This window comes from Sorex fumeus, unplaced genomic scaffold (genome assembly GCF_029834395.1).
Source record: "Sorex fumeus unplaced genomic scaffold, SorFum_2.1 ptg000122l, whole genome shotgun sequence".
NCBI classification, from domain to species: domain Eukaryota; kingdom Metazoa; phylum Chordata; class Mammalia; order Eulipotyphla; family Soricidae; genus Sorex; species Sorex fumeus.
In genome coordinates this window covers 2,008,406-2,022,994 of record NW_026606179.1, presented here as the reverse complement: position 1 = coordinate 2,022,994, position 14,589 = coordinate 2,008,406, and the positions used below count along the sequence as shown (strand labels likewise).

Here is a 14,589-nt window from a genome sequence, read left to right as displayed (position 1 = left end):
GGAGGTGCTTAGGGAACTGTATGTAGTGCCAGGGATTGAACCCTGGTCACCCATGTGTAAGGCAGATTTCTTAGCTCCTGTACTTTCACTCCAGCCCTCGGTGATGCTCTTGAATACGTTCCTGTTTCCCTAAGTTTCCTGTAAATTCAGATAGAAAAAGCCACCCATAATGTGCAGGCTGAAATAAATGAAATTGCTGGTATGTGACTGCCTCACGGACAGCAGGCAGTGCCCTGCGGTGCTTCCCCACCCCCTCCTCGCAGCAGGTCAGGGAGCCCTTCCCAAGCTATCCTGGGATTGGCCAGTGGGTTCGGGGAGGTCCGAGTGACTCTTCTTGTCCAGTGTTCCCTGTTGGATTCCTGATTTCATTAAAAGTTGCAAAATTCTCTCACTGCTCCTCCATATTCTTGAGCAAAGAACGTTTCCTCACCAGTGCTTTGGGGTAGCTCATTTAGCCAATGGCAGGGTGAATGCTTAATTTTTCTTCTTTTAGAAACAGATCTTCAGAACAATGTGTTCATGTCCCAGGGAGCTCCAAAGAAATTGATTTGAATTTGTGTGTGCGTGCGTGCGCCTGGTAATGTAGGTGACACATTGAATACAATGTGGAAAAGCATACAATGGAGTATTTATATACTGTTTGACATAATCTGAAGTTTTTGACGTATTTCAGTTGCTTTTGTTGGTCTGATTGCCCCTCTAGAGCCAGCTGGGCACCCCTGAAGTTGTCACTGTCTTCTGATATTCCCACAGGCATTTCTGTAGCTTCCATTACCAGTCTCGGCCGCCCTGGGTTTTCTATTTTAGACCTGGAATTGGTCTTCTAACCAAGGACCTTGGTGACTTTTAGGGGATAATGAGAGTACATTTCATGTGCTGTAAGTGCTCGCTCTGGGAGTGGCCTCCTGTGTGCAGCCAGGAAAAAGGAAATTTTAAAATTTTGGGGCCAGAGCAATAGTACAGTGGGTTTGGCACTTGCTTTTCACACTGCCGAGGTGGGTTCAATCCCTGGCACCCCATCCGGTCCCCTGAGCACTGCTAGGAGTGATCCCTGAGCACAGGCGTAGCCCCTACCTCCCCCTGTGTTCTCCTTTTGTTCTTTTGCTGCAGTGGCTGGTCTCTACCCTTGGTTGTATGCTTTGCAGAGGCTGCATGCATGTTAGGTTGGTGTTGACACCCCTAATTGTGGCGCCCTGGCACCCACACCCTCTGTGGGCTGCAGGAATAGAGCTTGTGGTGCTCGGCATGGAATTCCTGCTGGCAAGGTCGGTCTCCTTCTCTGAGCTGTCACTTGCTCCAGAAGAATGAATTTTAAAAGAAAGAGCTCATAAACAAAGAAATGAAACTTCCACTTCAAGTGTTTCTGCTCAATTAAAAATGTTTAATTAGTAGGGCCAGTGGGCTGGCCTTGCACATAGCCAACCCAGCACCCCTCATGGCCCTGAGCCCCACCAGGACTCATTCCTGAGCACAGAGCCAGGACTAAGCCCCAGATACAGCTGAGCGTGGCTAAAGCCCTGTCCTCCCGTTGTTCATCGATTTGCTTGAATGTCTCCATCGTGAGACTTGTTGTTACTGTTTTTGGCATATCGAATACAACACGGGGAGCTTGCCAGGCTCTGCCGTGAGGGCGGGATACTCTCGGTAGCTTGCCGGACTCTCTGAGAGGGACGGAGGAATAGAACCCGGGTCAGACGCGTGCAAGGCAGACGCCCTACCTGCTGTGATAAAATAAGAACACACCAAAATTTATTTTTGTATTTCTTTCCTCTTGTGGGAGCTTGACTCCTAAATGCATGAGTATAGTCCATTTTTCTGTATATTCAAAAACAATACCTTATTTTTACTGTACAGAATTTCTTCCTTTTTAGTAACCTAACCTAAGGATTTCTTAGGTTATGTTAATGCTTGAGGAGGATGCACTGGAATGCTCTTTAGAATCATTCAGACGTCTTTTCTGTGCCTTCAGCCGCCCAACTCATTGCTGGGTTTCCCTCCTCCATCTCTGAGAGCTCGGCTTGGGGTTTCTGCAGGCCCACTGCCCACTGTGTGAGACCAGGATACATTCTGGTTTGTTTTGGACACTCCTGACTGTGCTCAGGGCTTATTGCTGGCTCTGCTTTCAGGGATCACTCCTGGCGGCTCAGACAACCATATGGGGTGCTGGGGGCTCAAACCTAGGTCAGCCGCATGCAAGGCAAGGGCCCTGTCCACTGTGCTATCGCTCAGTCCTAAACGAGAATATTTTACGATGCCTGGATGCTGTCCCCGCCTCATCCCAGGACTAGCTTGAATAAATTCTATGACTTCTTTCTGAAAACATGAGCAACTGTTGAAATTCATTTTTGCACAATAGTTTGCGGGCTCCTTTCTGCCTTATCTTCCTGCTTATCCTTATTCATTCCCAGGTGCCTTTGGGAGTACTTTCCTCTTCTTTTCCCCTGGGAAGAGGGAAGAGGCCTGCGGAGGGTAGGTGGGCTAGGGAGTGTGTGTGTGTGTGTGTGTGTGTGTGTGTGTGTGTGTGTGTGTGTGTGTGTGTGTGTGTCCTTCCTGTTACTGCTGCCTGGTGGTTGCAGTGGTGAGGGTGAGAGGGGTTCTGGGAACCAACTGGACCCTCTGCTGGGACTTGCTCCCTGAGGCGCTCTCTCCTGTCCTCCGGCTGGGGGTACTGGGAGATTGTGCTCCTTAGCTCCCCTCCCACCCAGTGGCCTTTGTATTTGGGGGATTAAAACAGAGTGAGGGGACAGGGATGCTGAGTGTGGGTGGACACCCCCTCATCTGTGCCACTGTCCTGGGAGGGACAATGCAGAGTCAGTTTGAGGCATTGTGCCATTGGCTGTGACCTGACAGTCTAGGGCATTTCAGTCCAGGTGGGGATTTACTGTGAGGGGCCGGCTGTTGGAGGGTGGTGTTCTGAGGGCAGCTGTGACTGCATGATGCCAGGCTGCTGGCAGCGGGGCTGTGGGGAGCTTCTGGATACCTCCGACCCCATTGGCAGTGTGAGGGGTGCGGGGCCAGGCTGTGGGGACTGAAGGGCTGCATAGAGGAGCAGAGGGGCTGTGGGGAAGGGTGGGAGTGAGGAGTGAGTGGGCCTGCATCAGACACTCTACACACTGACCAAGTGTCCTGGGAACTTTCATATGAGCAGGAGAACCCTCAGGACCCGGGAAGCTGCATCTGAGCAGGGAGAACCCCCAGGGCCCAGGAACCTGCATTTTAGAAGGGAGAACCCCCAGGGCCCAGCAACCTGCATCTGAGCAGGGAGAACTCCCAGGGTCCAGGAATCTGCATCTGAGCAGGGAGAACCTCAGAGCCCAAGAACCTTCATCAGAGCAGCATGAAGACCCCTCAGGTTGGCAGTAGTAGACAGATGGTGCAAGGGATGAGTCACATTGGGCGGGTTATCTTCTGTCCAGTTCTGCAGCCCGGTTGTTGGCAGGGCTCCTTCAGGAGAGCCCCACATGCGATCTCCCCTAGGCGTGGACAAAGGTGGGGGTTGGTGTTGGCAGGGCCTCAAGGGTTTGTGTGCCAGGTTCCAGGGGAAGGTTCAGGGTGGCCCAAGGCAGTTGTTGGAGTGGGGAGGGGCCCAGCAGGAGCACTTGGATGTGTGCATGTGTGTGAGCTCATGTGTGTGTGTGTGTGTGTGTGCGTGTGTGTGTGAGTTCATGTGTGCGAGTGCAGGCATGTATGTGTGCGTGTGTGTGTTCTTGCACGTGCACGTGTGCACGTGTCTGGCAGGACAGTGAGCGAGGACAGTGGGCCTGGTGCCCACTGTGAGCAGGGCCCATGTGCTCTCCCTGGAGGCTGCTTCACAGTTAACTTTCCTCCTCTGCTCCGCGGCAACCTGCCTGCCAACAGCCCAGCCTCGATGCCTCTCAACTCCCACCCACTTGTCTACAGCCGATAAAAACAAACACCGCCACACGGGGAGAGTTCGGCGCTCCACACAGTCTCTGCGTGGTCTGCGTCAGGCAGTTCCTTTAGTCCTCACAGCAGTGCTACAAGACTATAGATCTCCCCCTTACGTTGGGGTCACAACGGATTCACGTCGGAAGTTGACAGTATCTTCAGTCATGAGTCACCTGTTTATCAGCTTCAGATCAGGAAACTGAGGCTGAGCAAGGGTATATATTCACTAAGGCAATAGTATTTGCCTTTTATTGAGCATTTGTTTAGCTGCCTCTAGCTGAGCTCATCGTGTGCTCTTCGTAAAAATGCCACAGTGACTCTGTGGTACTGTCATTTCATGGGGAGTAAATTGCTCAACGTCGTCGAGTGATTCCCCCCCCCCCAGTCATACGCTGTCCTTGTGCTGGTGGTCCCGGCAGGCTTGGGGTGAGTGGTGGGATGTGTTGGCTGTGATTCTGGTGGCTTCTGTCTTGGGACTTGCCTTGAGGACCAGGGCGTGTGCTGTCTTTATGGATGATGAGACATCTGGGGGACATACGTGCTGGGTGTACACGCTTGAGCACTGGAGTAACGTCACTGCTGCTTGCTGAGACTAAATGAGTGGCTTGCCCTGTGGGCAGCAACCTGCCCAGCTCCCAGTGGGCGGGGGAGGGGCGGGGAGCTCCCTCAGGAGCCGTTAGCCCACAGAGTGGCCCCGGCGGGGGTGGGCTCCTCATAGCTGCATCCGAAGGTGGTCCTGCAGGGTGGCAGCCCCACCATCAGACTGGCTGCTTGTTCCTGGCCGTGTGCCAACTCCCAGTATTGGATTCCCACCCACCCCCCATCTTATTTTTGCAATACAGGGCTTCACATGTGCAAGACATGTGCTCTACCACTAAGCTATATATTCTGGCTCTGGAGTAAATATTTTTAAATGCTGGGGCCAGAGCTCAGTGGACTGAGCACAAGTTTTGTATGGGAAATGCCTGGGTTTGATCCTTGGCATGGGATGGTCCCCCAGAACACAGAACCAGGATATCCCCTGTGTGCTTGGATGTGACCCACAAATAAAGTATATTAAATAAAAACAAAAAAATCAAAGGAAAATTAAATGATGTGGATTTAATAAAAACAAATCAATCTTGGGCTACCAGTTGTGACCTCTGAACCCAAGGATGTGTCCCTAGGGATGGACGCCAAGAACAGAACTCTGGAGACTGTGTGTGTGTGTGTGTGTGTGTGTGTGTGTGTGTGTGTTTCCTATTCTTAAGGCTGTGTTCCCCAGGGAGAGACGGGCCTTCCTTATCTGGAAGAGGTGTAAGTGTCAGTCTAGTATTGCCCAGCTCCATGGAAGGAGCATTCGAGAATTAAATTATTTCATTTACTGGGTACTTTGCTTTCGCCTGTGCCCGTGTACCCAGCTGGCAGTCGAGGCCAGCATGCTGTCCTGGATTCCCTTTCCTGTCTCTGTCCTGGCTCCTCTGGCTCCTCATGGTCCTTGTGGGGAAGTTTTACAAGAAATAGAAAATGAAACAGCCATTTGGAGGGAAAGGCCTGCCCTGAGGGCAGAGCTGGTCGGCACTGACCAGGGGTTGGGAGAGGCGAGACTGCCGCATGGCCTCTAGTTCCCTCGGGTGTTGCTTTTGGGCTCTTCATATTAGGTCTTATTTGTTCGGCCCGGGAGAAAGTTCAGTGGACTAGAGTACTTTTGTTGCACGCAGGAGGCCCAGGTCTGAGCCCTGGCACCACATGGTCCCCGAGCACTTCCGGGAGTGCTCCCTAGGCTCTGAGCGGGAGGGCGGGGGGAGTGTCACCAGGTGTGCCCCTCTCAAAAAAACAAAAGTTCCTGTTATTTGTTGTTCTGAAATTGAGCTTTACCCGAGGGGTCCGTATTCATCCAGCACCCCTGGAGAGGCTGTTTGGACCTGGGGCAGGGGTGGTTCCATTTTGGGGTTCTGGAAATTGTGAAGCCGAGACTTTGGGAACTCCCTCTGTGTGGGCACAGCCGTGGGGAAAGGGTGTGAGTTGTCCCTCGCCCATCCCCAGGTGCTATGCTATGCCCACTGGCCACTGACTGCGTCTAGCCCTTCAGTGTGCAGCGGTCACCCAGGCTGGAAGGGGAGCTGCTGGGCAGGACGGGGGATGAGCCTCCCACGTGACAGTCTCTCCCTGGGACTGTGAGGCTGTGGATGGCCCAGTGACCGCAGGAAGAAGGGCCAGCGTTCTTCCCCCGCTCGGAGCCTGCTTCCAGGTGCCTTTTCAGCAAGATCACTGGAGACGCGTCCGTCCCCCTGTCCCCTGTCCCCTGTCCCCTGTCCCCTGTTCTCGTGTATGGAGGTGCAGCCGGGGGAGCCCTCAGGAGAGCCACTCCCTGGCCCCCACTTCCCGGCTCCCAAGGCCTGATGCGCTCATCTTTTTTTTGGGGGGGGGGCGGTGGGCACATACTGCGGGTGCTGCTCAGGGGTTACTCCTGGCCCTGAGCTTAGGAATCACTCTTGCAGGCTCAGGAGACCACGTGTGGTGCTGGGGTTGACCTGGGGTCGATCACAGCGAGACAGGTGCGCTGGTGGCTGTGCTAGCCCTGCCACTCTCTCCTGCCCTTTTTGAGTCCCTGGTTTTCCTGCTGGAGACGGGGGCTGTGCTCTTGTCATACAGGGCTGTGCCAGCAGGAGGGAGTGCCATGACTGCAGTGGACATTTCGCAGGGGGCACGGGCGCAGGCCGGTGGGTGGCGGGAGGGTCTGCGGCGTCTCAGCTCAGTGCCCGCAGGGGGCCGCCTCTGAGCCAGCGTCCCTGGGGTGGCGGGCACTGGCAGAGCGGCCCACGGCCTGGGCTCATGGAGGCCTGGTGTGGGGCTGTCCCCCTGCTCGGCCCGAGCTGGAGCAGGCTTTCCTCAGTGGCTCACAGTCCCCCTGCAGGGTCTCCCTGTCCCCCGCCTGGCATCGCTGCTCTGACTCTTTGCCGTAGCTGGCTCAGCTCCAGCTCCAGGTGCTCCTCTCAGACGGGGCGCTTGCCAAGGACACTGTGGCGAAGCGGCTGTCCTGCACGCGGGTCACTGTGTGCACACCTCTGTCCAGCACACGGATGTTCCTAGCACCCATCTCTGGGGTACAGGGCTCAGCCTGTTCTCCTTATTCTGTGGTTTACAGATGGCCTCAGAGCCTGACTTCCAGGCCTGGAGGACAAACAGGGCACGCCTGGGTCTGGGCCCTGACTTCTGGTTCAGCAAGCCCCTGCCCAGTGCTGGGCCAGGCCGGAGGGTCACTGGCCCCTTGGTAGAGTATGCGATGTCCGTCTGTAATGCCCAACAGGCTGCAGTGTCCTCTGGGATCATTATCCCATCAAAAGAAAAAAAAAAAGCCCTTGAATGGTTTCTGAACCCAGGCACCAGCAAGAAAGCGTGCCAAAGGCAGCTGGTGTGAGAACCAGGGAAGGACTGGGAAGTTCTCCCGGGAGAGAAGGGAGGGGCACGGGTCGGGTCAGAGCCGGACTCAGCCTGGCCTCCTGCTGTGCCCTCAGGGGTTTAGGCTTCCTGCTCAGTCAGCGGGGAGGGGCTCCCCATGTCACTTGGGGGTACTGCTGCATCCGCACCTCAGGGTGGCTTTGAGGGCTGAGTGAACTTACAGAGCCCTTTTGGCATGTGGCTCTGGTAGTTTGGGATTTCATTGTCTCCTGGTGTCCGTCTGGCAGTCAAGACCCCCGTCCTCCCCCCCACCGGCTCTGTTGGACCCCTGGCTGGCCTAGGAACACCCACATCCACTCTCTGGTCTGTGCTGGCGGACAGTGGTCTGAAAGGAGTCTCGTTTTTTTCTTCTCTTGCTTTTTGGGTCGCACCTCATAATTGATACTCAGGAATTACTCCTGGTGGTGCTTTGGGGGCCATATGGGATGGCGGGGATCGAATGCTGGTCGGCCGCGTGCAAGGCAAATGCCCTCCCCGCTGTACTATCACTCTGGCCCCTGAAAGGGGTCTCTTGTTACCCTCTACAGCTGCTTTGAGGTGATTGTTTTCCGGATCTAAGGAATGCTGTGTATGCTGACTTCTATACTGACACGCCCATGCTCCGCCCCCTGGGGCCCAGGACCCCCTCCTCTCCCCAACTCAGCACAAGGGGCTGGCCAGAGTCCCTACCGCTGCGGGAAGGTGGGTTGGTTGGGGAGAACCTGTAGAGCATAGTGAAGTGCCCGTCAACATCAGAAGCTTTTTGGTGCATCTCAGGATATGGAGCAGAAAGACAATCCACAGGGTGGGGAACGTATTTGTGAATCAGATTAGTATCCAGCATATATAAAGAACTCATATAGCTCATAGCTCACCAACAGAAAGTTAAACACCCCCCCCCAAATGTGCGAGGACTTACAGATGTCTGTCCTAAGAAGATTGCATAATCTCTGAAAATTATGAAAACATCCCTGCTCTCAATACGTTTTAAATATAAAACTGATTACCACATTGCTACTTCTGTGTGACAAGAAGTCCATTTTCAAAATAGATAAAATTCAGCCCTTAGGTACCAATGATACGTATGACAATTAAAAAAAATTCTGAAGTCAAGTCATTTGGGATTCTTCAGTATGCAGAACCTTGGGGGGGGGACTGGGGGGGCCTCAAAAGAACCAGGGTTGTCTATGGCACCATGAGACCAAAGCTGGGAATATGTCTGGGAGACAGTATTCGGGCATCGGACAGAGGTGCCTGCCTTTAGCCTACTGCCCCCTCTGCAGATCACTGGAACCCTCTGGAAAGCTGCCTTTCAGCAAAGAAACAGAAAGTGCTTCCCAGTTACTCGAGGCTGCTCTCCTCCCACGACTGTTCATGCTCCTCCCCTTCCCTCCCCTGCCAGTATCACCCAGTTTGGGAAAGAAGCTCTGTGTTAAATACCACCAGTCATCAAACGTTTCTGATCATGCAACATCATGGATGAACCTCAGTGAAGGAAGTCAATCGAAGATCACGTGTTACATGACTCTGTTTAAGCTGGACTTTCAGAAGGGCAGGTGCAGAAATGGAGAGTAGGTCAGTGGTTGCCAGGGGCGGGGTGGGGAGTGTTGGTTGGGGTCACCATGTGGGTGAGAGCAGGGCTCTGACGCCAGGTTATAGTGACTTTGCACAACGGAGAATTTTGTCTCCAAAAATGGGTCTGAAATAATAAACTTCTAGGGTTGGAGGCCCGAGAGAGCACGGTGGGTGGGGGCTTGCCTTGCCTGTCAGCTGGGCTCATCTCCAGCACCATAAATGGTCCCCGAGCCCTGCCAGGAGTGATTATGAGCACAAAACCAGGACTAAGCCCTGAGCACAGCTGGATGTGGCCCTCAAACCAAGACAAATAAAAATGCAGCCTGCACTGAAGTAGCTCGAGGGGCTAAGCACATACCCAAGTGAAATTCTCATCACTGCATGGTCCTGAGCCCCTGAACACTGTGTTGGGAGAAGCTCCAAGCACTCTTGGCTTAAAAAGAAAACAAAGAAACAAAAAGCCCACAGGACTTGGGACCTGAGGACAGTACAGTGGGGAAAGTGTTTTCCTTCTCATGACTCACCCGGGTTTGATCCTCAGAACCCCATATGGTCTTCCAAGCCCACTATGGGTAATTCCTGAGCACAGAGCCAGGAGTAACCTCGGAGCGTAGTTGTGTAGCCCCAAAAAACAAAACTGAAAAAAAAAAACCCCAAGAAGGCAGGAAGGCTGGTCCAGGGGTAGGGCCCTTCCTGGTCTGTACAGTCCCTAGTTCCAGTCCCCAGCACTGGACGCGCCCCCCACCCCCACCCCAGCATCACCTGGTGTAGCCCCACGGGCCCCTAGGCACCGTAAGAAGTAAAATAACGGTAATGTAAAGTGGGCCTGCCTCTCCCTGGGCCTCTGGTGGGCCTTGGGGCCTGTGGTTGCATTGTGTCACCCCCCCTCCCCCCACTTCCTACTTCTTTCTGAGTAGGCTCAGGATCCCCAGGGGGTCACCAAGGCTGTTTGCGTAGCCGGGCAAAGGGCGTGTTTATCTCCAGGAGCACCAGACAGTGGTGCCAGACAGGGCTGTGACTGAGGGGAAGACCGGCAGCAGGCGACTCGGCTTCTTCCTGTGGGCTTCAGCCCGTGCCCGTGCCCGCTGTTGGCACCTATGCGGAGACCCCGGGGTCCTGCAGGGAGGGATGGGCAGATGGTTGCCTGGGGTCAAATGGATCCAGGGTTGCTGGGCCCGCTGCCTGCTGATTGGTGGCAGAGCATGTGGCAAACTATGCTTGCTGTGGCCGTCAGACAGATCGTGACCCCCCCACCCAGCACCCCAGACTCAACCCCTGGGACCCAGCGTGCCAGCCCGAAATGGCCCTTCTTGGGTTCTGTCGGCTCGTGGACTTGCTTGACCTGCCTGCCTGTGTGTGTGCGCCAGGCACCCAGCCCCCTCGACTGCACCCTGCATTCCTGGCTGCGCTGTTCCCCTGCAGGCCCTCCCACCCAGTTCCTGGCCACAGCAGGGGCTGCGTGGGGGGGGGGGGGGTGGTGGCATTTGGAGCAGGCGTTCCACTGTGCCTGGCTGTGAGGGGCTGATGGTTGATTCTAGATGGAACTAATTTGAAAAACCCACCAGGTGCTGTGGCTAGGATAAGCTTTATAGTACAGGGGTTCCGATGCTTCCTCACGTGTGGCCAGCCCAGTTTGGTGTTTGGCACTGCCTTTGATGGGTCCCAGAATACGATGACAGGAGTAGCCCTGACCACTACCTACCCCCCCCATCTCCCCCCCCAAAAAAGAAAAAAAGCCTGAGAATTGGTGCCTTGGGGATACATGCAGGACGCCCCCTCCCGTTGGTGTCTGCTGTGGCCCTCTCGGGGCTCCCTCCTTTCCTGTGGGCTCAGAGTGCCCCCCACCCGCCCCCATTGGTGGATGTGGATGTTTGGGGCCTGAGGACCCCGGACTTGGGGAGAAGGAGACGCTCAGGGCCGGCCCTTTCCCCAGAAGTGCATTTGGGCCCCTGGTTGGAGCGGTGTTGCCAGACAGGAGTAAGCCTGGGCTGACCCAGCACCCCTGCCCCCGCCCGAGTCTCCTTCCTTGGAATTGGGGCTCCCAGGGGAGCCCTCCCCACACTCCACCTTCACCCCCAGATTCTCCTCCGCAAATCCCTGACGTTTCCTCCTTCTCTGCTCCCTGCGCTTTAGGTTGCAAGATGGGAGCAGAAAACGCGCAAGCTGAGCAAAGCCTTTGGGTCTGCCCACCTGGCCTGCTACGCCCTGGGCAGCACCATCCTGCTGCTGAATGTGCTGCGCTCGCACTGGTAGGTGTGCTGGGCGGACCCCCGCGAGAGTGCACCCTGCGGTGGGGGCGCGCCACGGCAGGCCTGTGTCTGGATGCATGGGTGGGTTCGGCCTCCGCTTCCCTCTCGGGGCCTTCCCTCCCGGCACAGAGGCGTCTGGGATCGGCCGGGGATGGGGTCTGCAGCCCCCAGCTCCCACCCCAGCCTCGGGCTTAAAGTTGCTCCAGCAGGCCTCGGTCTTTCCCGTGGGATCCTGGGGAGACCCCCTTGGGCTCCAGCGGGGAGGGGTCAGGGTAGCCAGGAGAGAGGAGAGGGACCAAGTGTGGCCACTCCAGCCTGCCCTGGCCCTCGTCCCGCCTCGTGGGCTCCGGCGCCCTGGAGGGCAGCAGGCTGGGTCCAGGTGAGTGTGGCCCTTTGGGAGCTTTGAGACGTAGGAGCCGCCCCATGGACTCCCCGCTGGGGGCCAGGGCATAGGACAGCGCGGGGGTGTTTGCCTTGTATGCAGCTGACTGACCCAGGTGGCACCCCACATGGTTCCCTGAGCACCGCCAAGAGTGAACCGAGTGCAGAGCCAGGAGTAAGTCTTGAGCATCGCTGGGTGTGGCCCCCAAACAAACAACCAGAAACAGGGGCTCCACCCTGCAGCCACCATTGCTGGGGACTGAGCCGCCTACCTGTCACTCACGTCCCTGGCCTTGTCTGGGCTCCACCTTGTCTCGGCTCCGATCCCCGGGCCCCTGTCGAGAGGCTTGCTAGCCTCCCCTCACTGCGGCCAGGCCCTTTGCCCTCCATCTGCGGGCTCCCATGTGGCGGTGCTCTGCTGAGGCTGGCCTGCGCTGGCCTTGGGGTCCCTCCCCTCCCTCTCATCGCAAGCCCTTGGGCTGCCCCCACTGGAGGGAGGGAAGGGAACCTGCTTCTCATAGCTGTCCCCGGGCCGCCCCTTGTCCAGCACATGCTCCCAGGGCCAGAATGGGGTGGACAGTCACCATTGCCCGCTTATTGGGCACAGGAGTTCCCCAGGGAGTGGAGAGGGGGGTGGTTCACCTCCCACCTAGCCAGCCAGGACTCTGCCATGGCCCGGGCACAACCAGACACCACCCCTGCCCTGGTGTCACTGCCCACTGTGTCCCGCACAGACCCTTACAGCTAAGCGTCGGCCAGCCGTGGCAGTGGGCTCCGACGGGGGCAGGTGTGTGAGCTCGCTTAGCAGTGGGGCCCGGAGCTGACAGACCCCTGTTTGGGCCCACCGGCTCTGACCCGGGCACCGGGTTCCGGTCTCCCTGTCTGCGTGGACCTTTCTGCTCACTTGTCTGGCGGCCTTGAGTGGGGTCCAGTTCCTCCCGGCTCCCCCATCCCCCTCTGCACCCCTCATTGCTGTCCCTCACGAGACTGCATTAAGATGTCTCTGCTGTCCCTTGCTCCCCACAGGAGTGGCCGCAGATCTGCCCACCCCACCCCTCTGCCGGCCTCTTCCTGCCCATTCCAGGCTGGCTTCTACTCATGCCTTATGCCCCCCAATGACCCCCCCATTGTAGCCCCTACCCTGAGACCTTGCGGCAAGGGGCCAGTCCAGCGCTCAGAGCCCACCTGGACCAGGAAAGCCCACCGGGGGGCACAAGGGCTTCAGAGCTGGGAGTGACACAAGAAGGAGCCAAACTGGCATTTGTATCTTCTGGTGCCAGCCTTGCACTGTTCCCCAGACCCGCTTCCAAGGAGGAGTCCTCGGCGGGGGGTGCCCAGTGCAGGGGAAGTGACAGTGCATGGCCCTGGGGACCGGAACCCTCCTCCCTCCCAGACGCAAGGCGTGGGCAGACTTTCGGGACCTTTGTGTCTTTTCACAGTTACAAAACCCCTCACTGGAGTTGGTTTCTGGGCGTGGCTTGGGTGTCTGGCAAACTCGCTGTCCTCCCTGTGTGAGTGCCGTTGCCCAGTGGCTGTGAACAGCTGTCTGGGGTCTGGACCAGCTCCTGTTTTGGTCCAGCCCGGGTGCCTGGTTTGCCTGGTGATTCCCTGTTGTTTTCTTCCCCGGGGCATCTGCCCACTCCTGCAGACGTGGGTCCCCCTCACAGTGAGGGAATGAGGGAGTGAGGAAATGAATGAGTGAGTGATCGAGGGAGAGAATGACTTAGGTGGGAAGCAAACAAGGGGATGAGTGAATGAGCAAGAGAATGGATGAATGAGAATGAATGAGGGAGGGAGTAAACTGGGAGAGGGAGTGTGTGAGTGAGGAGAGAATGAGTGAGAAAAGGAGGGAATGAGTAGGCTGGGTGGGTAAGAGAATAATGAGTGAGGGGGTGAATGAGTGAATGAGCGAGACCGTGAGGGAGGAATCAGTAAGAGAATGGGTGAATGAAGGAATAATGATTGAGGGGGAGGGAATGAATGAATGAGGGGAATGAGGAATGGGTGATGAAGGGGTCTTGCCTCCATGGCCCCTCTTTCTTGACCACTGCAGAAACTTTTTTGTTTGTTTTTGGGTCACACCTGGCCATGCTCAGGGCTTGCTTCTGGCTCTGCTCAGGGATCGCTTCTGGTGCTGCTCAGGGGTACTAGTGATTGAGCCTAGACTTGCTGTGTACAAGGCAAGCGCCCTACCCGCTATATTTAATTTCTGGCCCAAGAAACCAAATTTTTACAGAGTGGATTGGTGCTTTCCAGGAGGGGAGTGGGAGAAGGGGTCTGGCTTCCATTTATGAAAGAAGTCCCCCCCCCCCTTCCTTGGACTTTGGGTCACAGCAATGCTCAAGGGTTACTCCTGGCTCTGTACTTAAGAATTGCTCCTGGTGGTGCTGCAGGAAAATATGGGATGCTAGGAATAGAACCCATAGAACCCAGGTCAGCTGCGTGCAAGGCAAACACCCTCCCCGCTGTGCTATTGCTCTGACCCTCCAAAAGGAGTAAGTTCTTGAGGGTAGGTCCTGGCACGGTGGTCACAGGGACAGGCTGTGTTCTTGAGACATCAAGAGTGTCTGGAGAGTAGATCTTATTCATTCTCGTTACACAAGTGGCAAAAACTAAAAGGCACTTGGAACAAATTTCAGAAAAGAATTTACTTCTTTTGTTGTGTTTTATTTTGTGTTTGGGTCACACCTAGTGGTGCTCGGGGACTCCTCCTGGCTCTGCACCCAGGAATCACTCCTGGAGGTGCTTGGGGGTCATATGGGGTGGCTGCGTGCAAGGCCAGCACTGTACCTGCTGCAGTCTCGCCAGCCCTGGGTTGGCTTTTGATATTCCATCATGAAGATGCCGGCTTTTGTTGATCCATGCTTCGCTCCACGGACTTTGCAGTTTCTGCCTTTTGGCTACTATAAATAATACTGTCACCACCGTAGCTGCACGTTTGAGCACCTACTTTTAAAAGGAATCTTTTTTTAAAAAAAAAAAAGTTGTACTAGAAGTAGCATGGTTGTCATAGTTTGCAGTGTAAAAGTTTCTGCATGCCCCCTCCCCACCAAAC

General features: G+C 55.8%; 1 protein-coding gene across 5 annotated transcripts in view; it reads left to right on the top strand.

The window, feature by feature from the left end:
- PEMT (phosphatidylethanolamine N-methyltransferase) overlaps window positions 1–14,589 on the top strand; it is a 69,234-nt gene that overhangs the window by 44,293 nt on the left and 10,352 nt on the right. For all 5 annotated transcript variants that reach the window (XM_056136921.1, XM_056136920.1, XM_056136918.1 and 2 more), the window contains exon 3: window positions 11,038–11,153. In XM_056136921.1, the coding sequence (XP_055992896.1) occupies window positions 11,038–11,153 (116 nt within the window). The remainder of the gene's footprint in view (window positions 1–11,037; window positions 11,154–14,589) is intronic.